The 27,136-nt window shown below is 44.1% G+C and overlaps 1 protein-coding gene across 2 annotated transcripts; it reads left to right on the top strand.

Annotated features, from left to right (window-relative positions):
• The first annotated feature begins 27 nt into the window (after positions 1–27).
• Positions 28–27,028, top strand: PHRF1 (PHD and ring finger domains 1). Of its 2 annotated transcripts, none has more exons than XM_080593832.1 (18): positions 28–178; positions 3,583–3,697; positions 4,012–4,131; positions 5,560–5,786; positions 6,695–6,778; positions 7,748–7,869; positions 11,026–11,123; positions 11,647–11,819; positions 14,035–14,164; positions 14,541–14,677; positions 15,494–15,681; positions 16,562–16,681; positions 18,451–18,605; positions 19,029–21,827; positions 22,516–22,592; positions 23,235–23,495; positions 24,511–24,639; positions 26,312–27,028. In XM_080593832.1, exons 2-18 carry the CDS (start codon positions 3,607–3,609, stop codon positions 26,444–26,446), a joined length of 5,046 nt encoding a protein of 1,681 aa, XP_080449958.1. In that variant the 5' UTR covers positions 28–178; positions 3,583–3,606; the 3' UTR covers positions 26,447–27,028. The 2 variants fall into 2 exon arrangements, with proteins under 2 accessions (XP_080449958.1, XP_080449959.1); XM_080593833.1 differs by lacking the exon at positions 28–178 and adding an exon at positions 223–613.
• The last annotated feature ends 108 nt before the right edge of the window (positions 27,029–27,136 follow it).

Genomic DNA, 27,136 nt, shown 5'->3' with positions numbered 1-27,136 from the left:
CGCCCCGCCCCGCCCCCCCCCCCCCGCCCGCGGTGGTTCGCTCCCGCCGCCGTTCCCCCCCCCCCCGTCCCCCCTCACCGGCGGGCCGTGACCCGGAAGAGCTCCCGGGGCGTTTCCGGCCGTGCCTCCCGGAACGGCGGCGGCGGCGGCACGGCCCGGGGCCGGGGCCTTCTCCTGCGTGAGTGCGGGGGGCGGCGGCGGGGGCTGGGGAGGGCACCGGGGCCTCGTAGGGGAGCACCGGGGCCTGGCTGGGGGGCTCCGGTCCCTATTACCGGGGCCCCGGGGCCTGGTTCGGAGGCACCGGGGCCTGGCTGGGGGCCCCCGGGCCCTGTGAGCGGGGCCCCGGGGTCCGGCCGCGGTGCTGAGGCCTCTCGGGGTCCCCGCCCCGCTGCCCGTTTTTATTTATCCCCCCTCGGAGCCCCCCCGGTGGCGGCGTTCGATGCCCGGGGGCGCTGGGGCCGCGTCGCCGGGGTTGGGTTTGTGTTACGCTGCGCCCCAAGAGCTCCCGGGGAGGCTCTGGGGGAGGTTCGGGTGCCGGGCCCGGGGCTGAGTGGGTTCCGGGCAGGGAGCGAGGAGCGCTTGTGAGCGCGCCCACCCCGGGGTTAATTTTCAGGTAGGTTCTGAAGGGCTCGAAGGGGTTGAAGTCATCGCACGGGCGGTTTTGATACCGGTGTTACAGAGTTAATCCCTTTTGTAGCGTAAACGGGGGGAAGCCTAACCGAAATTCAGACCTAGAGGGCTTTTTTTAAAGCTTCCCGGGCGCGTTAGGCTGGCACGGGGCAATGGGGCTCTGTTAAGGTGCCTGCTGTCCTGGCACAGCCCCTCTTAACGTCCGCGTTTGGAGGGTGCTGGCAGGGACCGGGCACACCACAGCAGGTACCCTGTGTACGAGAATGGCTTTTACAACTCTTCATTCTTCTGTTGTTGTTTACTTTTAACGTAGCAGGTGAGTTTGTGTTTGGCTTCGATTCCAGGTGTGTGCCATCGGTCAGTTTATGAAAGAAAAGGGCGCGTTGGGGGGGGGGGAATAATAATAACAAAGCAGCTATGGCAATGCAAGTGCATGTTGGAATATTTAGTAGCCTTCAATTTAGTTACAAGTGCTCTCCGGAACAAGGCTGCTCAATAATTACCCCTGAAATTAGATCAGCATTCAGTGAGGAAACCCAGCTGGCTCCTTCTCTGCCTGGGCACCGTCCCCAGCGCCCCTCCCGCAGGTTAAAACAAACGCCTTGCCCAGCAGATCTCCTGCCTCTGACCTAGCCTCGCGTCTAGCCCTTCCCTCCTGGCTGCGGCGTGCTCACGGCCGGTCAGAGTCCCCCTTTGTGGCAGTCCGTAGGGGCTTTAGAAAGCCAGGGTGTTTCTCTGACAAACCCCTCTTCTGGAGGAAACATTCAGTTAGAACAAGCAGAAACAGCTAGTGCAGCTCACGGAGAGTGCTCCGCGTTGCCCTGAAAGCGGGGTGGTGCTCCAGGACATCCTGGCCTCGTGTTGGAGGCGCGCAGCTGAGGTTGGCCTCGAGGGGATGAACGCAAGCGCCTTCTCCGGCAACTTTTCTCTTTCACGTAGCAGTAAGAATCGTTCTGTTTGGTATCTGCTGCTCCCAGCTCCTGGCGGGGTGGAGGGAGGATAGGGGCTGGGCTGAAAGCTGCGCTTTTGTACGGGTTGGGCAGCCCTGACGCATGTCATAAATGCTGAAATGTCTCCCCAGAGAAGAAAAACGGGGAAGTGCTGCTTGTTGCCCTTAAATAATAGGAGGGCGAGCAATTGTATGAAGCGCACAACCCGCCTCGGTTCCCTTTTCCTTGAGAGCAGCTGTCCGGATTCGAGAAGCTTGTTCACGCAGTGAGATATTTACCTTCACCGCTTGAAGCTTAAAATCCTGAATTCCCTTCATTTTTGCCTGACTCCTTTTTACCTGTTTCGAACTATCCACAAATCAAATCAGACTTTTTTTTTTCTAACTGCACAGATCTTGAGGCAAACCCCACCTGGTTTTGCCAGCTCCTCGGGGGCTCGGGAGATCCGTGGCCGCTTGGACGCGGCAGGGGGGGGTCACAGAGGTGTTCCCACCTCCCGCCAAACGAGGAGGTTTGGGACAAACCCAGGTCGCCCCTCGCGAGATCACGCTGTTCCCTGGCTCCAGCCTCGCCACTCGCTTCGTGAGCTCCCGTTTGGAAGGTTCTTATGTAAGCGGGCTTCCCTCTGAATAATTCACCCGTGCGCGCTGCTGGAACTGGCGCGTTCCTGGTGGAAACCAGTGGTTCTTCCCAGTTTGGTTTGGGTACGTTGCAGCGACTGGCTTTTGATGAGTCTGCGCGTTTTCAGCCAACGAAAACCATTTTTCAGCGTTCCCGTTAACAGCCACGAATTCAGCTAGGAGTTTAATCCTCTGCTTAGGCAGGATTCTCGCCGAAGTTAGGAGAAATCCTGACCAGGAACCCGCTCGTCCTGAAGCTTGATCTTTTTAGCCTTTTTTCCTGAGCAGTGAAGGCTGCGTTTACAACTCAGCCCGCCTTAGCAAAGCCTGCGTTTTTAAGGCTCTCCAGTGCAGAGCTGTGCTACGTGGCTCAAAAAAGGGAGTGAACGAGTGAGGATGTGCTTCGAGAGCTTGAATAAAACATAATGTTTTGTTCCAAAAATGACTTTAATATGCAGGCTGTGTAATGCAGAGCAGGGAGAGGGGGAGAAGAGCACCCGAAACATCTTTGCCACGTTTGCAGAAGAATCCAATTTCTCCTCCGTGCGCGGTTATAACAGCAAGCTTCGTAAGTGTCACTTAATTGTGTTCATCCACAGCTTGTTTGCAGAACGGCGACCCTCCTTCCCTGACGCTTTGTAGCACCACGTGCTGAAAGCTGTGGTTTGGTCGTCGGCGTGGATTTGGATCAGGAGCCGTCTCTCGGTATCTGTCAGTTTTATTGCCAGTCTGCTAATGCACAGCAATTAATTTGATGGCATTAATATGCGCCCAGTGAAGTGGCCTCTTTGCTGCGGTTGTGTGCTCTGAGGCTTTCCTATTTCACGACGGAGCTGGGAAAAGGCCTTTTTAGAAAAAGACCTAAAACGCATCCTCCTTGTTCTCGTTTTGGTTGAATCGAGCAGGATGAAGTATTTTGGTTTGAAACGTCTACTTTTCATCCCGTTAGCCCTCATCCGAAGGGCAGACTGACCTCTGGCCCCTTTCGGTGCTGCTCTTTACAGCTAGTGCGCGGGATGGTTTTGGCGTTTGCAGGTTTTCTTCTCCTACCTTTAGTGGGGAGGTCTGGTTATCGGTTATCCTTTTTTTTTTTTTTTTTTGGGTCATCCAAGACAAAGCTGAATCTTTCCTCTGCACTGGGTTGTACAAGGAGCTGGTTTCAGGCCACCTCTGACCTGAAACTGGGAAAACTAAGCAGGGGTTTTCTTCGTCCTACTCCTGTAAGAGCTGCTTTCCCGCAGCACGAAGCCAGACCCTCCGTTGTTGTAGATCTAACCAGAAGAAAAATAAGAGCAAAGTGCCGCTCAGTGCCTGTGCGGTAGCGGTACCCTCTGCGCTCGCTTAGGTGCTGTGTTGCCTCACCCCCGTCTGCCTTCTTGCAGGGAGCGGATTCCCAATGTCCTGCCATGGATGATGACAGCCAGGATGAGCTGATAAACAAGAACGCCGCGCTGGGCAAGGGCAAAAGGCAGAGTCTGGCACTCCTCAGTGAAACAGGTAATCGCAGGCTCTGCATGTCCGCCTTTCTGGTTGGAGGTCTGAGAGCCCATTTTTTTTTTTAACCTCCCAAAAGAAGTGAAGCTGTATTTGCGACCATTTTTCTTGTTCCCTGAAAAATGTTTTGTTTGACTTCTGAATGCTGCATCTCAAACTGCTGGCGAGCTTCCTCTGAGTTGCTCTGAGCTGCTGGCTTTGACGCTACTGAGAAGCTCGCTGAGGAAATCTGGGGTTTCGCTTTCTATACAATGTCCTGAGCAGGAATTCTGGTGTTGTACTCGTGTTCCAAATTCCCCTCTTTTTTTCTTCCTTAGAAAGCAACGGTGGGAACAGCTGCGAATCAGAAGATGACACCGGGAGTGAGGAGGAAGATGACTCTGAGGAAGAGGGAGGTGAGGAGGACAAAGAAGAAAGTGAAGATGAAGAATTAGAAGGTAAGGCTGTTAACATGCACAACAGAGGTATTTTGTTAACAATTGAAGGAAGAGTGAGATGAAAGTTTTCCTTCCAGAAAGTAACTGTGAAAGGTAAATCCATGCTGCTCTGCCAGGGTGATGCCCAGAAACTACAGTAATAAACACGGACATTCCCCAGTTTCTAGGTATTTGTAGCATGTGTATGTTTGAAGACTATCCGCTAGCTAAACCTGTGTAGTTACAGGCAGTAGGAGTGACTGACAGTGGTGGAGCCTTGGCATGAGTAGAAAAAAAGTTGGAATTACAGCAATGAAAAATTTTTTTCACTTATGAAAAGTGTGTTTATGGCAGTTTGCTCGAAAATGAACATCGTGATGGGGAGTTCTGGAAAGAAATTAGGATTGCTTTTAAGCTTTGGGAGGAGGGAAGAAGACAACTAATTTTCCTTTGGAAAAAGGAGTGGGGATGTTATTGAACTTATTTTACTGAAAATGCGTATGCTTCTGAAACTGAAATGCATATGCTTCTGAAACTGAATCGCTCAAGTGGATAAACAAAGTTTTTTGTCACATTTTGAAGCTTGTTGGGAAGGCAAGAAAGAGCACAGTCTTCCAAGCACTAGGTAGACTGATTTGAACACAGACTAGTTCTAAAAAGCTGATGCAAGGTGCCAAAAAGCTTAATTAATCCATCTTTTAGAATGATCTATCCTATGTCCTGCCAGGAAAAATCAATAGAAAACACACAGGCCCTGTCTTCTTGGTCTTTTATTTTTCAAGTGGGAATGTTTCTACATAACTTCTCATTGCTTCTTGAAATTGACAACTTCAGTCTTAACACTAAGATGTGTCTGTATTTTGTACTAAAAATGAAAACACTGCTCAGTAACACGTGATGAGAGTTTAAAATGAATTTTACTCAAAATCGAGCTTCTCTGAGTGGTCTCCAGCTAGGCACCCAAATCCCCTCAAAACGGTGATTTACCTGTGAACTCTTTAACCTGTTCTTCTGTAGGCAAGTGTATTGCTGTGCCTTGTTTTCTGGAGTGTCTAATAACTGGAAGAAAAGTTGGATGCCTGATAGTTTATTTTTAAGCTCCATGTTCAGTGGTATCTTGGCATCGTGGTAACCTGTTGTTTTTCTGCTGTCTGTCCTTTTAATCTCTTGCAAGACTAGTCACGTTATTGGGCATTTATTTATTTATTTGTTTATTTACCAGGGTAATCCATTGCTTTTTAGTGAGGGGATTGGGGGGGGGAGGGGTAAAAACCAGCAAAAACTATTACCTCAAACCGGGGAGGCTGTGTTTTGCCCTTGCAGACCTGTAAAGTAAGCTTACGTGGAATTCTCCGCAAGCTAACATCCCTTACGAATCCCCCTGCGCTTGCTCCCCTTGCTGAAGCCCTACAGCATATTGGAGTTCTGTTTCCTTTCTCGCTTTTTAAGATTGCGAAGATGACGATGAGGAGGAGGAGGAAGAAGCTGAGGCTGCTGGGGAGGGAATGACTGATGCTCTGAAATTAGAGCCACGCCTAAATGTAGTGAACGTTTCCTCTGATGAGGATGGCGAAAACTGCCCCATTTGCCTCAACACGTTTAGAGATCAGGCTGTGGGGACTCCTGAGAACTGCTCCCATTACTTCTGCTTGGACTGCATCGTGGAGTGGTCGAAGGTGAGCTGCTTGGACTCGATTTCCTGCGGCCTTCTGACGTGCTCTGCTCATCAGTCTGGTCACACTGTTCTTCTTTCGTGAGAACAGTTCCCTGTAATATTTATATTTGCTTCCTTGAGCTTTTCTGCACAGACTTAGGTGACTGCTTTATATGCCAGGATTCATGTTTGAGAAGTGTGGATCTGCTTCTTGTACCCGTTCTGACGTGTTCTGTTCTCTGAAAGCTGTGATACCGTGAGCAAGTGCATTTCTAGGCATCTAAAAATCTTGTTTTCAAGTCAAGACACCAACAGTATTGGTTTTCTCTGTGCGTGTAGACATATATTTATCTCTCTAACTTCTGTGCTGTGACTGCAGGATCAGGGTCTGTTGCAACAGTGAACATTTAAACGCAGGAAAGACACAGAAGATCACTAAATCAGCAGTTTGCTCTGAATTCAGTATTTTTCAGTCAAAGTTACTGCCTCCTAACTGCCTAGTTCCTATAATCATGGTCCAGGGTGAGAATTACACAGTGCCAGTGGTAATTAAAATCAGAGATACTGGATGGATTTGCAGGTAATTTTGAGTTGCTTACTTCCCCAAAGAAATAAAATTTCCTCCAACATGAGCAGTATTTCAAGGCCATGTTTGGAAGAACTTCGATATTCCTTTGGCAATCAAATAATAATGAAATGATTTCAATGATATAATAAATGCTTTTCTAAAAAAAAAAAGTCTTCTCTGATGCAAAAAGTTGTTTGACAGATAAGTCAGATTTAAATGCTTAAAATGTCAATACCAATAGCTTTTAAAATGCTTACTACATTAATGCTTATCACATGAATAATTTAAATTTTGCTTTTTAGAAATCGAATCAAGAGGTATGTGTATTAATTGTATGGGAAAAATACTTTGTTTCCTTCTAGAATGCAAACTCCTGTCCAGTGGATCGAATCCTCTTTAAGTACATTAGCATTCGGGCGCATTTTGGTGGTAAAATCTTAAAAAAGGTAAGCTTTCTGCTGTAGTAAACAACAAGATAGCCACAAAATAGCTATTCAGAGGCTTACTTTTTTAGCACGCGTGTCTGATACTTGGTAGCTTTCCTGATTTGAGATTTCCCTATAAGGCACTGTTATAGATTTTCCTCATCTTTAACCATGTTTCTTACACTAGCGTGTGTGGATTGAAGCGTGATGCTGGCTCAGAAGGCAGAAAGGATTTTCACAACTGCATTTTTGGTACAGTTTGCCTCTAAGCTGTTCTGCATTGATAAGCCAGTTCCAATGGGGAAAGTGCCCAGTGTCCTGCAGTACTGTATAATGCCAACAGGAACAATGTGGGTTAAATGCACCTGACCTGTTCCTTGTGTCTTGCTACCAGCTCTGTTGTGTAGCAGCTGGGTTTGTAAGGGGAGAGGGAGGAAGAGGAGGCTGCAGCTGAGCTCGTAAAGGCACAGATTGAGTGTGGTGACGGTCTCTCACAAAAGAATATTGAAGAGCTGTCATTGCCCTTGTTAAATCAGTATCTGAAACAAACCGGGTTTTAGAAGGCATCTATGAGTTTGTTCTCTTTTCATAAACTGATGGTTTATTATTGTTTGCATTTTAACAGAAGCATAAATTACTGAGATTTAAATAAATGTTAATTTGGGGGGGGGGGGAGCTAAGCTTGCTCTCTTCAGTTTTGTTTTGGGATTTTTTTGACTACTTTTGATCTTCTTCAGGAACTTTTGATTCCTCTGCTTCTTAAAAGACAGTTTTCTGTGGTTGTCAGTGTCTGACAATAGACAAGTTCAATAGATCTCATAAAGTATTTGATCGCATCTGAGATGTGTTGAATGAACTTAAATGAAGGTTCAGGTATGTGGTGGCCACTTGGTTCACTCACTTTTAGGTTTTGCCGCTGTTACTGCTCATGTGACAATGGATTTTAAGTGGCACGTTCTGCATACAACATGAATCCCTTTTTTTATCCAGATTCCTGTTGAGAACACAAAAACTCAGGGTAACGATGGAGAGGATGATCCAACCTTCTGCGAGGTGTGTGGCAGAAGTGATCGTGAGGATCGCCTGCTGCTGTGCGATGGCTGTGATGCAGGGTAAGAAAGATGCAAAAGGAGTACGGCACCTGTATGATTGACATTTGCATTCTTTATGCCTCCTTGAAAAGGTGCGTGACTTGTCCCAGTTGACTGGGCTTTAATGTCGCGTGCAAGAGCTCGGGATTTACAGTTTCATGAAATTTTGAGGTATTTTCTGCATAGCCACATCTATTAAATGATTATTTTAGTGTTGCTAAATTCTGTGTCTACCTGACATCTTTTTTCTTCCTCCTGGAAAAATGAAATAACTTTTAAATCGCTCAGTGGAGGCACCATGGAGCTTATATGTGACTTTGGGCCTATAGTCTCCTGCTAGAGTTTAAACTTGCTGTACTGTTTGAATCAGTTTTGCAGCATTGTCAATTTGATGTCAGAAGTCCCCTATTGAACAAAATGAGGTGCTTGTTTGAGCAAATTGGTAAAATAATCTCTTAAAAATGGCTTTTATCAAGCTTACAAGATAACTGGTAAGCTTAGTTTTGTATTTGTGTTCTGTAGCCTCCATATGCATCGATTCACCTTCTGCACAAAAGACGCAATCAGGAACACTAAATATTGTTAAGCATGTCATCAAAACACTGAGCAACAAGTGTAGTTTAAAATACTTGGGGAAAAAAACACATTTCGTAAGTCTTATCTGAACTCTTAGGTCTTTCTGAAGTTTCATAAGTCTTATTTGGACTCGCAGATTTTCGTTTGTTCTCTCAATATGTTCTCTAAATAATTCCATAGATTTTTACTCAAGTTTGATACAGTTTTTAATTTTTATTTAATTTTCTTAAAATAAGTTGTTTATAAATGCTTAGCTTCTGGAGATAGCACCTCTGGAAGCACTTCCTGAAGAAAGAACTCGCAGTCTGTACTAGCTCTCCGTGGCTGAGATCATACCTAGGAAAACGTGGAATAGCTTGCTTCAAACCCTGGTTCTGTTCCTTCACGTCCTCTCTGACCTGACACTGGATTGAAAATTTCATCATTTTTTTCATTTCATTATTTTTTCCATCAGGCTTATAGCCGAAGGAGTCATCCTGTCTTTCCATGAGTATGGAAGGTAGTACTGGCTTCAGAAACTCTATAAAGTCCTGATTTTTCTGTCATTTTAAAAAATTGCCCTGAAGATGGGTATCAAAATGAAAACCAGGGCTAGCTTTGTGGTCAAAATTCCTGAATTCCATAGATCTCATTTTTCTTACGATTTGTGAGGACTGAGACAAAATAGTAAGGCAGAAGATTCCCCAAAGCATCTGTTCATTCCCTAAAGGTCCAGAAAAGAAGTCTGAAACCAGTTCATCACTGCCAGTCACAAAGAGCCCAAGAGAAGTGTAGAGGACTTGACTGCTGATGTCTTTTGTCTGCTGTTTTGCACAGAAATAATCCTGGCCGGAGTGTTTGTGCTTGTGAGTGGGTGGGCACACGAGTGCATGTAAATGAGAGAATGAGTGTGAATAAAATCAATTTACCTCTGAGTTGTTTGTAAAGCAAATATCACCTTACCCTTACATAAGGTCTGGCACTGAGTTTTGTTATGTTTTTATATGTGATTGGGTTCTTTCAATATCTGGGGAGCTCTTAAATAGCTGTTGCAATAAGTTTTTCCAGTGTCCAGGGTTTTCAAATGCGACTTCAGAAAGCCCAGGGATAATCTAAAATGTGTGTAACAAAGCTCTTGCTATAAGGACTTTTGTTACGACTTCAGCCTGAACAATATTACTTGTCAGAATACCACTTCAGGGAAATTGTCTCATACCTGGTAGCTGGCAATTGGAGAAGGAGCTCTCCTTTCCCAGATAAGGAAAACACTTTGCTACTCTAACATAGTGATTTTCTTGCAAACATAATTTTTCAGCTTCATCTTCTTGTGTTTCTGAAGGAGTGTGAAACCTCATCTGCTCAGATGTGCTCTTCTATGCAATAGGGACGTGGTATTCCATTTTGTGTTTATAGTTAATACATTTTAGCATAAACATAATAGCAGGTTTTGCAATCTAGTCGCAAATTGAGATAATCACAACTTCATAGAACAGGTTTGAAAGACAAAATCTGGAATTGGAGCAGTGGGTGGGAGGTGAATTAACGGTTGTATTCTCTCTGCAGTGTTTTTTTTTGTGTGTGTGTCGCTGTTCCTTGGCTGGGGAACTTGTTCTATACACTCAGTTTTGATGGGAGGCATCTCATTTATTGGGAAGTCTGTTTGAATTCTTCTTAGCAGTATAACTTGAAGATTAAGTTGCCTTAGAAATTCTGGGCTACTAATGTGTGTTGCTTTGTGTGCGTTTTGTTTTAACGGCTGAAAGTGGAATAGAGCGAATTATGGAGCCAAAGTTGGGTAATATTAAAAGGCTTTCCGGGATAGCTTCTCTTTGGGTAGAAAACACTTCAAAATGCCTGAGGGAGCATCATTCTCTCTTCTTCCCCTTTGAGATCTGATGAGAATGAGCAGAGTCCTCAGGAAGATGGTATTTTAGAGTCAGTATTGTTGGTCTCCAGACTGCAAGCAGGTGTATGAAGGCAGCCAGCTGCACAGTGCTCTGCAACCTAGTTCATCCTCTTGTGCAGAAATCCTTATCACTAGTTGTTTTCTTAATCAAGAGCTGTGGGGGAGGGATGAAATGTGTTTATTCAACATAATAAGGCATTGCAGCTGGCCGGTGCCCAGTCATGCAAAGTAAAATGTGTATAACTCTCAGTTACAGCAATGCCACGTTGGTTCCCAGGAAATTGATGTTGTTTCCAGATTGTCTATCGTGTCAGAGCTCCACCAGCTCCTTTCTTTTCTCTTCGCCACCATTAGTCTTGGCTCTGGCCACTTCTTGTGTTTGAACACTTGTTGAGTTCAAATGGTAAGCGCGTACCACACCATGAGGGTTAAACCAGTCACTTTTCAGGGTGTTATTTGGGCCTAGAATGATTTAAAAATACATACTAGAATCACATACTAGAATCAAAGACCATTATACAGCTATCAGGTAGCATCCTTTCTCTGAAGAATGGTAGAAGAAGATACATAGACTGTAGTTTCAGGCTTATGAGAATGCATCTGCACTTGGGGTTATTGTCTTATCTTTTCTGTGGTTAGACATAAACTGCTCTTTTCCCTTGGTAAGGAGCACTTTGTTTGACTTTTGTTTGTTTTATTTCTTTTTCTTTCTCAAGGTATCATATGGAATGCCTTAACCCACCTCTGAGTGAAGTCCCTGTAGATGAATGGTTCTGTCCAGCCTGTGCTCCCATGGGTATCAGCGCTGCTGCAGGTGAGGGTTTGGTGGTGTGCAATAAAAGTAAACAAGTTTCTCCTGACTTAAATGCTGTGAAGCATGTCTTGTTTTGAAGAGATGTTTAACCCCTGGTTTGGTCTGCTTTAGGATAATTGTTGGGCATTCTTCTCTTGAACCTGTTGACTGATAGGGGTTTTTGTAGCTGCAAATCCAAATTTTAATAAAAAACCTGTGGCGTTTCTTCTTACAAGCGTTCTTCAACCTTCCTGAAGCTAGCCTTAGTGCAATTGCGTTGTATTACACTGCAAAGAATTTATTAGCACCATGACCTCAGATTGCCAAGGTGGCAGCATTTTGTTTTACCTAGAAAACCTTGTTTCTGTGTTGCAGCCTGCAGTAGTGTTGGTGGTGTCTGTATTCATTTCTTTCTGAGAGAATTGTGTCCATGTTAGGAGGCCATTTGGCTTAAGAAGGGGAATGCAGATTTTTTTTTTGTCCAAAATTCTCAAATGCTTTCACCTGTAGGAAGAGAAGTGACCTGGGCATCTTTTCTTTCAAGATACAGATCACGTGAGTGAAGAAGAGGTTGCTGCCCTCGTGGCTGATGTTATTCCTACCACGAGCAGGCTACGTCCTCATGTCCGAACCCGAGCTATAGCCAGGACTCGGCAGAGCGAGCGAGTGAGGGCAACAGTGAACAGAAACCGGATAACAACTGCACAACAAATTCAGGTATTTAGAATTATTTGCTGACGAGCTTCTGGAAGAACCTTGTGGAAGAGCTGAAATGCATCCCACCCCTCAAGTAGCTCATCTGTCTGTCTGAGTGCTGACCATCCATAGCAAAATGGTCAGTAGTTGTGGAGTTCTTGTTTTTTATTACTTGGGACAGAGCACAGGTGACTTTGCAGCACACAAGCAAGATTCTCTCTATTTTGAAATCTGTAGTATCTTCTTCTCTTAATCTGCATTTTTATTACTTCAGTCGTGAGCAAAATTATATTCTTATTCCCAGCAGATGTTAGTTCATAATTTGTGCACCATTCCTGTTTTTGGTGTACCTGTTTATTTGACCTTTGTGGATTTGCTTGTTTGTCCTCCTACCCCCTTCCCTGTAGCAGTTGGACCTGTTGGCCACCTTCAGCCAAACCGGAGGGGAAAAAATATTAAGTTGTATTTTTTTTTACAGTTAGCCTCCTATTAAGTAGTGCAAACCCAAATCCTAGTGTCCTTGCTGATGTGGTGGTGTGAATTCAACCTCATTAATAGGTTCCCCAGAATCTATGCAAGAGAGTATCCCAAATCCCTGAGGTACTTGAAATCCTTTACTCATGGAACTGCTTACTGAACTAATAGAGATGGGTGAGATGACGCTGTCTGAAATAATTGGGATCCTGTAGGTAACAATTACTGTGCTGCAAAGTGAGCACTTTCAAACCGGGGATCTCCTGCCTGGCCTCCCCTTTGGCTTTAGCCAAAGTACCTACCCTTCACTTCCGTAAATACAAGAAGCCTTAATTTGCACAGGAACATATTGTGACTTAGTAGAGCCTGTAAATAACCTCTGTGGGACTAGTGATATGTTAATTGGTTCTTCATTAATGCCCTGAGATGGAGAAAGCCCTAAGAAACCTCATTTGAATTCAGTGTTGTCACAGCCATGAACAGAAAGGTCAGACCTCCTTAGGGAACCCCTTCATCCTGTCCAACCTGAACTGCTCCATAATTTTCCATAAGCTTTCTATCATTGGACAATAATATGCTATTTTGGTTTTGACTGTATTGTCTTTTTTTTTTTTTTCAAAGATAGGAAAATAGAAAAAAAAGGGAGAAAAGAGTGGATAAAACTAAGCGTTTATTCAAGTCAGTCAGTCAGCTGTGGATTTCAGGCTGGGTTAGGTGCAGAGGCTCTCCTTGGAGTGTGAAGTACAGACTGGCAAAAGACAGAGTTAGTGGCGAGAGGTCTGGTGGCTTAAGCTTTCCCTTATAATCCAGTTGTAATGGTCAGGTGAGAAAGAAAAAGAAAATGCACTTAAGATTGTGAAGTGCCTCAAATTCACAAGCAACACTTATATTCTGTAAGTTCAGGCAGAAAAATAACTTTCCTGAAGACTGGCTTGAGGGAAGCAAAACAAATGCCAAAATCTGGGCAAGAAAATGTGTAGGTTTTCTGTCATCTTACTTTCCTACTGGTCGGGAAGAACAGTAGATTGTTAATTAGCTCTCTGGAGTATACATGTTGAATCTGTCATCAAAATCATTATAATTGGAGGAGAGAAATTTTTAGCGAAACCCAAATGGTCTTTATTATAGCCGTTAATACAGGCTGAAATTGGTGCCTTAGGTTTTTGTAATGTCTGTCCTGTCACTGTAGCGTTGCTAGAAGGAAGGAGGGGGGTTAGAGACATTTTAGGAATATGGTTGGCATGGACGTGACGTGCTTGACGTAGCTTTTGAGAGAAACCTGCTTGTCACCTCTTTCCAACCAAAGGAAGGAACCAGTGCCTCAGCATCCATACACTCAACTCAAATATGTTAAATATATTTGAAATGGGGTTGACCCTTTTGTGTAGAGAGGAAGAGGAATGTGAACCTTGGTGGGATATCCACGCTGCGTTGGCTTTTTGGTCCTCATGCTCATCATGCGTTGTGTGTTGGGCCAGACGTCAGTTCAGTGGACTTGTGAAAGTTCTGCTGAGTGGGAGTACTCTTTTAACAAAGTTGGCATTAAGCTAGCCATGGCTAGTGATGGTGAGGGAGCCTGAAGGGCAAGGCCAGGTTCTCCTTAATCCAACAGCCAGTAGGTGAGAACAGTGACGTAACTGCTTTACTGGCTGCTGTGTTTATCTTTTGAATCTCAATTCACTTTCTCTTCAAATGCTTTTATACCGAACTTGCTGCTGATCTTCAGATACCTGTATCATGTAACTTCTAATCCCCCCCCCAGCACGTGCCGAGGTACCTCATGTCCTCTCTTCTGGATGAAACAATTGAGGCAGTTGTAGCGGGCCTGAACACAGCCATTTACCAGCGTCCTCTTACACCGCGGGCTCCTGCTAGACAGAAAAGGAAAACAGGTAAGGGCATCAGAAGCCTTCTGTGGCTCCCATCTGCAAGAATAAAAGCTTTGGGAAAATAAGCCTGAATCATACCAAATACTTTAGAGCAGCTGTGTGCTGCCGCACCTGTGCAGCTACAGAAGTATGCCACGTGCATATGTACATGTGTAGGTCTGTGTAATCCCCTCCCCAATATGTCTTTTCATCATAAAGATTACTTTTAAATAAATCTTAACGTCTTCGCTTTTTTCTGCTGCATTGTTTTATAGTGCTGCAGCACACGGTAGATCGCTTTCAGCTGCTTTGTGTGCCATGGGGCTATGAAAAGGGGAGTGCAGGGTACAACATAGCACCAGCATTTAGCCAGGTACTTGGTCGTCTTGTGTCCCATCAGGTAGGAGGAAGAAGGTAGCAGGCAAAAAAAGAACTCAGACAAAATCCTCTGTTGGGAAGAAGACGTCAGGGACGCAGCTGAAGAGACGCAAGCGTTTAATGAAGAAGAGAAGAGGGAAGAAAAGAGTAAGATCGCATGTGAGTCTCTGCCAGTATCAGAATCTGCCAATTTTCTGCTATTTTATCTATCAGAGGATTATATCATGATATTCAATGGAAAAACACTGTCCTGAAATGATAGCAGGTAGATTTGTTTTTTTCTGGTGGAAGTATGTGCAGGATGTGTCCAGTGTACTGCAGAAAAGTATATGTACCTAGAAGCGAATTGCAACTTCCAAGCAGGCTTGCTGGATTTGCTAACAGATCCCGTTACCTGAACTGCAGGGATCACACTGAAGCACGTCCTGCAGGCTTTGTGTTACGCTCCTACCATTAAGCTCTTGTGTTTACTCTTTACTGATGTAAGCTCAGCTGAAATTGTCACCACCCACTTCTTTTAACGGACTATGGAAATTTGCATCTGTGTTGTTGCAAACCATGTTAAGTAGATGCAAGGGCCCACAAAATCCCTTTCAGCTGTGGGTAGTGTTCTCATATGAACTACACTGAATACTCTGTACCAGTCTGGCTTCTGTCCTCAGCCACCTTAACTAGAGGTTACATCCTACAGACAGCTGACCTCCCAGCCTTTAGTAAGACATTGACAATTTTGAATGACTGTCTTACAGATTTGTAGAAATTTCACTTGTCTGATCATTTAGGTTAATACATGCAGTCTCTTTGCGAAGTGGCATACAGGCTGTGGTAAGTTCCATAAATGCTTTAAAGCAAACACAGAAAATAAATGCGTACCACTTCTGCTGCTGATAGTAGTAACCCGATCACTGTACTTGATATGTGAAGACGTTGTACCTGCCTCTGGCATACAAGTAACCCATCTCTGTATCTGTGCAGGTAAAAAACGAGGTTACTACTCGCTCCCGTATTGCACGAACTCTTGGTCTTAGTAAACCCATGCGTGGGGCCTCGATTCCTTCCATGTACAAAGCAACGGAGCCCTCACTCGGTGTGATGAGGGCAGACATCGGTGCAGCTTCTCTGTCCGTGTTTGGAGATCCATATGAGTTGGATCCTTATGAGAGGTAAGATCCCAGGTCCCTGACCATAATCCAAAGTTAATTTCACTAGTGTTGGGTTGTTTGCACGTGTGCATGGATGTATTTGAAACCTGGGATGTTATGATAGAGGAGAAGTTCAAGTACCGGATTATATTTTGGAAAGGAGCTTGTGACTTTCTGCAAAGAGTGTAAATCACACACCTGAAAATGACTTTGGATGCACAGCTCACAATAATGTAATGATGTGCTTGTTCTTTCTTCCCTCCTTGGCTGAGTTGCTGAGCTCTTAAAGAATCAGCCTTCTTTAAAGGGGTTTGCTGAAATAAGCCGCATGAAAATCTTTAATAAGATCTATGAGGCTATTTAAAGGCTAGAGAGTGAAGGAGTCAGATCCTAATAATTGTTCGTTTACTTTAAGTAAAGATAGCTATCATTTATGTTATATGATAAACAGTGACTTTGTGTAGAATTAAGTGGACCTGTGGAATTTTTGATGCTTCTCCTTTCCCCATCTCCACTTCTCCAGGTGCTTTAAATTCAGGAGGAATCTTCCTATGCCATAGTTTATATTGCTCTGAAATCTGGTGAGGGAGTATCTGAATTATTGCTGGTGAAATTTAATTTTCTACTGAGCAGACCTCTTTTGAGAGTCTCTTAGAAGAAAACTATCCATTTAATATTTAAAAAAATCTCTCACAAGATTCAAATGTAGAATTCTGCTGTGTAACAGTACACAGTAACTGCTGTTACACAATTCTACTTACTAGTCAAGAGAAAATAAATACATGGCACAAATCTTTTTTTTATGTATCATACTCTCTAACCGTACATGGCCTAATCTTATTATCTGTTTCATCAATTTGACAGTAATTTCAAGGTTTGTGTGTGTGTGTTTTATCCACAGCAACGAAGAAGTTCCAGCAAATCCAGATTCACCAGTGAGTGCCAAAAGGAGAGTTCTCTCCCAGTCAGCTCTGAGGTCTCACCGTCCTGTAGCTCGACCTGTTTCTGTAGGACTTCCCAGGTAAAAATCCATCAAGTGCTATTTTTATTTTTTTTTAATTGTGTAATGACTCTAAGACAAGGTGATCGTTCTCATTTAACTTTTTTCTTACCAGACGTATTTTGTAAGTCTTTCAAGTTGGGATTTCAAACATACTAGTGGGGTTACTAAACAATTCTTAGTCTCATTAACTTTAAGAAACAAACAAAATGCCCTGCTCCCGTATCTGAGAAGGCAGGGGAAGCTAGTCGCACATCCAAAGGAGGGAATGAGGGGTGTAGCCACACCGCTTTACTCCTCTGTCGTCTGTTGGAGCTCAGAAAATTGGAAGAAACTGTTTGTTTGAATCTATAACCGAACTATTGCTCTGCTTTGCTGTCTGACAGGTGATGTATTTTGTGTGTAATTGCATGCACGCACGTGTGTGCCTGCCAGTACCAGCTCCATTGGAGTTTCAGGACTGGGGCACAGGATGCAGTGCAGAGAGGTAGGGCACAGGGAGAGGGACAGGGTGAGAACAGGGATGGGGAAAATGCCTGGAGCAGGTACCAACCAAGTCATGGAAAACTGCAAGGCTGAGGGAGCTGAAGGCTAGGAGAAATGCAGAGAGCTCATCTTAAGCTGTTGAAGGGCGTAAGAGATTTACATGGCTGTCTTCTCATGCATCTGACTTAAGGCAAAGGTTTGTTTCTTGGGATTCAGATAGGAAAGGTACAGAAATATCCCGAGTTACCATGGAAATATATTATCTCCATCCTGAAGGAAGCCTTCCAGGAAGCTTTGCACATCCTCTGAAGTAGCTCGAGTAGCATGTTGTTCAGAAGGTAGAACTGTTCAGCTGAAATTCAGCTTTTCTAAAGGTTTGATTTGCCTGAACCACAGTGAGTTTCCTAGTCCAGCTTAAGTGGCCAATGCTTTTAGCCCTCCCATATTCTCTTTCTGTTGTATGCTACAGATTTTTGGTGTAAGTGGTTTGGAAACCTTGCTTTGTTGTACAGAAATGAAGTATAGCTCCCTGGAAAAGCGAAGTCTATTGGTTCCATTTGAACCCCTCTCTTTTTTTAAGACAAACATAAAACCCAGAACTCCACTAAACACACAAGCAAAGAGAAACAAGAAACCACCAGAAGCGCTCAAACCTTTTTAATCCCCCTCCCAAAATGGTTCATAAAACATGAATCCGGTAAAATCATGCTTTAAGCCCAGAGAAGTTGTGGTTAAAGCTATTTTCTTAAGATTATGTAATGCATAAAGGGGAGTGTTTGTGTTATCCCACACGTAGGTACACTGAAAAACAACAGCAGTATTCCTACCCTACTGGTAGGCACCGATGTGTATTCCAACAACTGATGCTAAACACTTCTTTAAGTTGCATCAGGTTTTTTTAGACAGTAGTGTAGGTCTGACTAACACACTTGTGATCCTGTTTCGGTGGGGAGAAGAGACAGCTGGGATGGAAGTACCTCTGTGTAGCACTGAACAATGTGCTGTCTTGATATGTAACAAAGTGAGCATCGTTCTTAAATAAGATGAAAAGCATTTGCTTACCAAAGGTCTTAGGAAGCACATAATCATACCAATGTGGTGGTATTCCTGGGAGAAGTAAATACTTCTTTGTCAGAGAGAGACGGGAGCAGAATTATTCTAGTGAAGCCAAAACTATCAGTGAACTTCCCTGGCTGACCTCTGTTTGTTTATGCCCTTGGTTTTGGTTTCTTTTTAATGTAATGTGTGTGTATAGAACAAGTGCTGTAAGAGTAAAGGAAATGTAACCCCTCTGAAACATGCAGAAGCAGTGTACCTGCCTTGAGTCCTGATCAAGAAGCAGAAGCTGCCCCTGTGCCTGATCTGTTGGGAAGTATCCTGTCTGGACAGAGCTTCCTCATGATGAGTAGTTCTGATGTGGTCATCAACAGAGATGGTTCTCTGACAGCAAAGAAGGCAGGTAAGGGTTTGGCACTTGCTGTTGTAATTAGCCTGTTTTATCTACATCCGCCCTGGTCTTATTTTGAAAGTACGTGCTCTGTAGTATGTAACCTATATACTATATAGTAGTATATAACCTGTAACATCCTATGTTAAAGTCATTTTTATTGCTTGGCAACTAATAATAAACACAAATCTAGTGAGACCCACAGAACAGAGTCATTTATTTCCTAAATATTGGCGTTTACCTCAAAGGTGCCATTGTCTGACAGTAACCCTTGTGCATCTGACAGAAAGAACTGTTGGACTGCCTTATTACTGTGTGGTATGTCTACAAACCAAAATGGAACTTAAAATAATTACCTCTGTACTTCTTTTCATGTTGGGGGGAAAAGTGATAAATACGTCTTGAAAGGCTTAATTGTTTGCTTGTATGCCATAGCTCCTCTTCACAGAAAATCAACAAAAGACTCGAGAGCGGATGATGTTTCAGGAGGTAAACCCCAGCTGAGCACAGTGCACTCAGGGACCATGGCAAGCAGCTCCATTGCTGGACCTTCAGTTTCCTCGGGGCTGAATACTCGCACTAGACCCACCTCACCAAGCTTGTTTTCATCGCCTTCACCCTCCCTGAGCAGGGTTGAGCCCGCAGCAAACCCTGCACAGACTACAGCAGAAAAGGCAACTGTAAAATCGGAATTTTCAATGATGCCCAGGTCTGTTCAGACTCACAGTATAGCTAGCCTGAGTGGGCATGGCTCCAAGTCAGATGAAATGCCCAGATTTAATGGAAACTCTAAAAACTTTGCCCCCACTGATTCATCTTCAAAGCCCCTGAGCTGTAACTTGAATTCTGGTTCTAAAGCTGTAACTGTGAGGCAACCATTAAAACCACCTCTCAAGAGAATTGACATCTTTGAGCTTCCCAGGATACCAAAGATTAAAAAGGAAACCAGCAGCAAGCAGGTGGAGCCAGAACCCACAGGAAGCCAAAGCTGCGACATCCCCAGCTCCTGTATAACCCAGCTGACTGGCAAAGAGAGCGCTAATCAGCCGGGAAAGGGCAGCAAGGTGGAAAGTCAGAAGGCAAATGCAAAGGAATCTCAGCAGCAAACACGTACAAGCGGGGTATCTTTTTCTACCAATGCAGGCGTGTATAGCAGTTCGTCACTTCTGGGCGCTTCGAGGAGCAAAGGCCCGAGCTCTTTTGAGAGTTTTAAAATTAATATTCCTGGAAATGCAGGGCCTTCCAGCAGACTGTCTAACCCAGGATTTTGTAACACCTTCCGCCCTGTGGATGACAAAGTGCAACAGAAAGAGACTCCTTCACCTCTTTTCTCAGTTAAGAAGAAGCAAGTCAAAAGTGAAATATACGATCCCTTTGAGCCAACAGGGTCAGACTCGAGTTCAGCAAGCAGTAGTCCTGAAAGGCTTGGCTCAGGGATCCCACTAACTAATATTACCAGGACTATTTCTATTGAAAATCCGAAAGTTCAAACGTTTCAAACTGTTCGTCGTTTCACTCCTTACACAGTAGAAAATATATTTGGGTCTGGGGCTGAATCTGACGTACCATCTAGTAACACAGAGTCTCATGAAGATGTGCCGGCAGAAAGCAGGATTGTAGAACAGATTTCTGATACAGAGGAACGAGACAATATGGATGAGGAAGACTTTCTAAGCAGTCCTTGCACTTCTTCTGTTGTTAAGCAAATCTCTAATGCAGAGCCTTTAAAGGAAGAAGGTAGAGAGGGCCCCAACGTGTTCTTTAATGCTGAAGAATTAATCAGACCTAATATTAGTGTGAAACTAGAACCAGAACCAGAAAGTCCCTCAAAGAATGATGGGCAACAAAAAGTCCAAAAGACGGAACAAACAGAGAGGCGATCACGTTCCAGATCCTGTTCAAACTCCAGCTCCCGGAGCAGGAAGAAGATGAAGAGGAAAAAGGCACTTGTCAAAGAGCGTAAGAGATCCCGATCAGGGTCTAGGGGCAGAGCACGCTCGAGGGACCGAAGTTCCAGATCTACGTCTTGGTCAGGTGGAGAAGAGCACAGCAAAACACACACCTCGAAACCCAAGAACAGGAGGTCTTCTACTGACCGCTCCAGCAGTCATGAGCGATCTAAAAAAAAGAAAATGAAGGATAAAACTAAGGATAAAAAGGCAAAATCTTCTTGGTCTAGGGAGAAAAGGAAATCGAGGTCACGTTCAGGTAGTCCTGGAAGTACTTCTGAGTTTCATGAAAATAGGAAGAAGAAAAGGCGGTCTCGGTCAAGATCTAGACGGAGGGATCGTTCCCGCTCAAATAGCATTGAAAGGACTAAGAGGCGGAAACACAGGAGAGACAAAAGCTATGAGAGGTATGAAAAAGACAGTAGCTTGAGGTCAAGAGAGAGAAAGAGGTCAAGATCCAGATCTCGAGAGAGGAGAAAGTGGAGGTCTCGGTCTCGGTCTGCATCTCGATCTCGGGAGCACAAAAGCAGCAAATCAAAAGAAAAAAGACCACGATCGAGATCACGTTCCAAAGAAAGAAAACACAGGTCGAAAGAAACCTCGCTTCCTCCCCAGCCGGAGAAAGATGAAAAGCCTCCAGCTGAAAATGTACCCAGTTGTCCAGAGCAATCCCATTCCTTCAAACAGGAGCCGAAGGAAGAGCTAGTACTGGAACAGTTTTCCATAACCATCCAACCCAACGTCAAACTTGAGGAAATACAGGCTGAGACCTCTGTTCAACAGAGAGAGGCCCAAGAAACTATAAAGGTAGAGCCCATTTGTGAGGAAGTGGCAAGCGAAGCCGCATTCCTTGTGCCAGAGATCACAAACAGCTGTGTTCCAATTGGCAGCATGGATTCTTTGGCTGAAACTGAATTAACGGCCAACAGTGATCCAGCATTACTTGGTAGCTGTAGCAATACGAACCTGGAGATTACAGTTAAAATAGAAAATACTGCGTTGTGTCCGCCTCTGATGGAGCCACCTCCGAAGAAAGAGGTTATTGTGCAAGCTCAGCCTGAGGCTGAGCCAATTCAAAGCTCATCCAAGAGCAAAATAACAGATTGTGTGAGAGAGGTTAAAGATGAGTGCCTTGTGTCAACGGAGAAAACCAGTGATTTCACTAAACCTGAACTGGAGGTGGTACCTCAGGGTCCCATGTTGAAATCTAAAGCACCGGTGAAAAGAGTGACCTGGAATCTTCAAGAGGAAGAGAGTGGTGTGTTGTCTGCTGGAAAAGCTCCACGTAAGTCTCTTTGGGAAAACAAGCAGCAGTTGGAGCAGGCTGCGTAAGGCTTAGGGTTTAGGTGCCCGGCTTAAGTTGTAAGTGTAATAGCTCTGTCATCTGAGCTGGGGTGATACTGTGGTTCCCAATCCTGAATGCCTGCGTCTTGCACCTGCCAAAAACACGAGGTGAATCACGTTAATGAATCGTTGCTGTCACTTCAGCAGCTCGGCTAGCCGGTGGCAACCTGTTTGGCTGTGAAGCACATACTGCAACCTGATCTCTGAACTGACAGTCTGCGTTCCGTGCTTCCTGCGTTTAACTAGAATGATTTATCCTTCAGAATTTAAGATTATTCAAAACCAAGCAGTGCTGCACGTCTTTACAGCTTGCTCCTGTGAGCTCTGCTAAGCCAAAGCTGCTCGGAACAGCTCGACTCAGGTGCCCTGTGCTATGTGTATTGACAGTTGTGTGGTTCTCATTGGTTCCTCTCACAGAAACGCACTAAAAAACAAGTGCACAAGTGGATGATAAGCCCTCTCTTATCAGCTTTAAAATGTTGATGATTGCTAAACAAAGTCCTTTAATAGCCAGCCTTGTTGTTAGGACCATCTTCACTGTTGGTTTTTTATGTATAACTGCTTTGAATTTTTGACCCACAAGGTTTATTTTGTTCTCAAATTTTTTTTCCTTCTCTTGGGGAACCTAGGGATGCCGTTTTACAAACTTCAGCGAGCAAAAGAAGGGGCCTGGAAGGCAGAGGACTTGAACCAAACATTAAATCAGGTGCAGTTAAATGAGCCTCCTCCAACCAATTATATGATTCCCGAGCCTATGTTTCCTGATCTAGATTCCTCTCAGGTTGGTTCCTATTCTGACAGCCCAGTGTCATGGAAGGCATCCCACCTCATCTGTGCCCTTGTTGTACAACACCCTCCCCTCATGGCAGAGCTCGCCTTCCTCTGCGTGTAGTGCATTTCATAAAGCCCATACGCCTCAGCAATCCTCTAATCATTTAATCTTTCGGGTGATTCTTACAGCTGAAGAAGCACGTCTCCCTTTCATTCTGCACTGTGTGTGCAGCTTCCATTTTCAGCACTTCCCTGATGAACAACCGTGTTGCTTGAAAAGCTCTGAGCATCTCGCTGATTGCAATCAGGCTGTGCAAAAAATAAAAAATAAAATGGCCTGTTGGCATTGGTCTGTGCCATCAGTCCTTGCCTGTGTGCTGCCCACCAGTGAAATGCTGTGTGGGGCTCCTGCTGGTTCCTGGCGCGCAGAGACCTAGCTGAGGGGCGGACTGCAGCCTCCCTGATTTACACTACTAATGACTTGCCTGTTTCAGTGGATAAAAATTGCTCTGAAAGTACCGATCTGATGCTCGCTCTTTTGAGGACAGGCATTTACAAAACGGTCTCTTTTTCACAGGTGTTCTGTCAAAACCTACCTTTGACGCCACCTCTGCCCTCGAGCCTCCCCCCCTACGCGCCTGTCAGCCAGCCCACGGTTCAGTTCATCATGCAGGGCAGCCTGCCAGCGCTTGGCTGCGTGGCAGGACAGAGCCTGACTCCAGAGCCGGGCAGCCTGGCTACTGCCTCCGAACCGGGAATTCAAGCTGCTTCTGTTGGAAATGCAGAAGAAAAGATCAAAGTACAGAAACCTCCAGTGGATAAAACAAAGAATGAGGAAGTGAGTAAATGCTCTCAAGTAGCAAATGCGTAACTGGAATTGCACATGCAGGCCACAGTCCTGTTAATTAAGGCATTACCCATTCTGTAGAAATTAGAAACAATATATTAATAAGCTGCTTATTTGAAATTTTAAAGTTTTTAATGACTTTTATAAAAGCTAGATTTTATAACTTTCTCTGTACCCTCTCTGAGAGGGGTTAAAGCAGCTAATTTATCCTTACAGTTCTGAAACTTTCTTGCTTGAATGTTTGAAAGTCGCTTTCAGAAAGCCAAAATGTTGAAACCCCAAATGCCCAGTGCTCTCCTCTCTTCTTCAGTTTTGAAATGAGCATCAGTTCTCATGGCAGTCCTATGGAGAGGTAGGACTGTATCCTGCTGTTAATCAGCAGTGAAAAAGCATTGGAGATTTAGCAGTGCTAGTCCCTTGCTGCTGAGTTTTGGATCTGCTATACAGACCATCTGCTGTAAACTCACAACGCACATTAACATAAGAACAGTTATTTAGCCAGTTATTCTATTTTCTGCCATAAAGCTAAAAACGAATTGGTGAGGAGATGTTTTTGACTGAACCTCCATTTCAGCAGCAGTTTCTGTGAATGTCTTGATAGAGTATGCCCTTATGTCAAAGCACCTTTAGAGCTATGCAGAGCTTTATATTTACGCCTCTGACCTGCTGCTTTTAGATTTTGACAGCCTCTTCGATTGATGTATGTTTACTCCAGAGCTGTTGGAAGGGAAGAAGGAGATGAAAACTAAGCAGATATTGTGTTTGCTTGTTTAAAACACGTTCTCTAAGATAGAATAATGTTGCACAAAACAAGGTTTTCTCACTGCATGAAGCGTGGTTTGTTTCAAGACTGCAATGTACAGTAAAGGAGATTGCTTTGAGGCTAGCTCTTGGTTTGTTGAAAGGTGAAATGAGTATTTTCATTGTCTGAGCATTTCTAAGAAAAATAGATTCTGAAAGTATTCCCAGGCTAAAACAAGGTAATGAACTTCTCTTTGCTGTGCAGTACATGAAGAAGCTTCACATGCAGGAAAGGGCTGTGGAAGAAGTGAAACTTGCCATTAAACCTTTTTACCAGAAGAGGGAGATTACAAAGGAGGAGTATAAGAACATTCTTCGAAAAGCTGTTCAAAAGGTAAGGTGACTGTGAAGGGGCGGAGCCGTGCAGGTAATAAAATAGTGGCAGTACTTTGGATTGCACTTGCAAGCTTCAGTAATTACGTGGTGTTACTGAAATAGCAGATTTTTGGACTCTGACCTGGACTCTACAGTCTTGTGAAGTTGCTCCAAGCAGGACTGAGCAGTGCCACTGAGAGCTGTCAAAGGTGTCCCTTTTGTAAGATGTTGTCAGCGACATGGAACATTGAAGCTTAAGCTGCCTGAGCTGAAGCGTTACATGGCACGTGCCCTGAGAGGGAGTTGTTAATTCTCTTTCATTAAGAACTTCAGCCTGAATTGTCAAGCTGTTACTCCTAAAGTTAGAAAATATTTTGTGTATTAATTCCTTGGACACCTGTGATGTCCCTGAACTTTGGAAGAGGGCTTTGCAATTTGGCTGACGCTGACTTCTGTCTCAAATCTTTAGTGCTGAATAGATTGTGGCTAAAAAAAAATACCTATCAGCAGACAAACGCATGTTGTCTTGTGAAAGCAATTAATGCTGTTAGGATTGAGGCAGTTAAATGGTACCATGGAGAACTGTTACTTTCTTTCTGCTCTGCCTTCCTGCTATCACTAGGAAATTCCATCATAAACAACAATTCCTGAGATGATGTCTGCAATTTCACATCTTCTGCATGACCAACATGAAAAGCAAATCCAGTTGGTAGAAGACCTAACCAAAACCAGTTGCAACCAAAGTCCCTGTGAACAATGATTAAGTTTTTAGTACTTTGGGAGAAAGTGAACAGACCCTACATACCTCGGAATGGGCCCTCAAAACTGCCAAATTCTTTCAATCTGAACATCACTTCCTCAAAACCATCAGAAAAATGGGAAATAAACACTCATTTACCATGTATTGTATACGATTTGCTGGACAATTGCAGTGCAGTTTGGTATGTTAATTAGAAACCACAGAAAAGCCCGTGATAGAAATGAATAATTCTGCTTTCAGAGATGCATTCAGTTAGTGCTCAGTAGGTAAGTGCTCGGGCCGCTTCTGGAATGCGTGCAGTAAAATATTACCAGTGAGCACTGTTCATCCTGAGCAATGATAGAGGTGTGGGAGTACAACAGTGTCCCACTCTTGAGGCTAAATACTACTTGTGCAGAAGGCGGCCAGCTAGGGTTACAGGGTCTCTCTGTTTTCTTGGAGGGACTTCTTTAACTAGTCCTAGATCAAGCATAACTACTGTGGTGCTCTTTAATACAGTTTGTGTGGGTGATAGACTTAATGATTTCCGCAGAGATGTGTAAGCCGTCATGCCAGGTTGTTCTGACACTTGGATGTATCAGAGCTGAAAGCTTCGTTATTGCAAGGCAACAGAGGCTGAACTCTTTAGGACAGAACACGGATAGCCGTTATCACAGCGAGGAAGGGTTTGGTATGACTTGCCCGAGTGCATTTAGTCCAAGATGCGTTGTAGGTTTTACAAACAAACATAGAGGGTTAGACCTACCCTAATGTTGGCTGAAAACAGTCTTATTCTTGTTGAGTCTTCTGCTTTGTGTCCTGGTCTGAGACTCTAGGAGCCTATGCAGGAATCACTTCTCCTGGGAAGTTCAGGGTTTCTTGATCACTGCTTGTCTGCCTGAGCTGCTGTAATACCATTAAGTGACTGAATGCCTTTTCTAATCTCTTGCAGATCTGCCACAGCAAAAGCGGAGAGATCAATCCTATGAAGGTAGCTAATCTGGTGAAGGCATATGTGGAAAAATACAAACATATGAGGAAACATAAGAAGTCTGATGGTGAAGATGCACGTGAAGTGGAAAACTGAGAGTAAGCTGCAGCCAGAATGACTTGACTTGAACTTTATGAACTGAGAACATTATTCCAGAAGAAGTAACAGATCTGCATTAACATCTCATCAAAAACAATATGCAGAGAAGCAAGATTATAATAGGATTTATCTGCTGAACCTACTTTTGAATTGTTTCCATATGGGAATGAGCTTGGGTTTGTTTTTTTTTTGATTACCTACAGATGTAGAACTCAATAACAATCAGATGCCTCAGACCAGCAGAGTAATTCCAGGGGAAACACAGAAGAGATAATGTTTGGGACTCCCGGATTGCTACCGTTTTCAGGGTTATTTTGATCACATTTTTGGCCCGTGCACCTGTCTTGCTAGAAGTTTGAAACTGGACACCACTTTTCATATACAGTATATTGAGAGCTATATACTGTTTCCCTTGTGTTTATTTATCAAAATATGGATTGTCTTTAGAAACTTCTAATTTAATACTTGAAATGTGGTATTTTTAGCCTGCTCGATGATGAGCGAAGCTTTACTCGCTCTGTCATTTGGGGATTGCAGAAATGAGCTAACCTTTATAAATTGACTTCAGAAACACTGCTCAACCCGTGGTGTTTATTTACATCCTGTTGGAAATATCTTGTTAGTGAAAAGTTTAATTTTGGGGGTGGGAGATTATGTTGCACTTCTGTAAATAATGCACTGATGGCT

Source organism: Anser brachyrhynchus (assembly GCF_964034855.1).
Source record: "Anser brachyrhynchus genome assembly, chromosome: 5".
In the NCBI taxonomy this organism is placed as follows: domain Eukaryota; kingdom Metazoa; phylum Chordata; class Aves; order Anseriformes; family Anatidae; genus Anser; species Anser brachyrhynchus.
The sequence above is the reverse complement of the archived record's forward strand: the minus strand, read 5'-3'. Positions and strand labels throughout refer to the sequence as shown.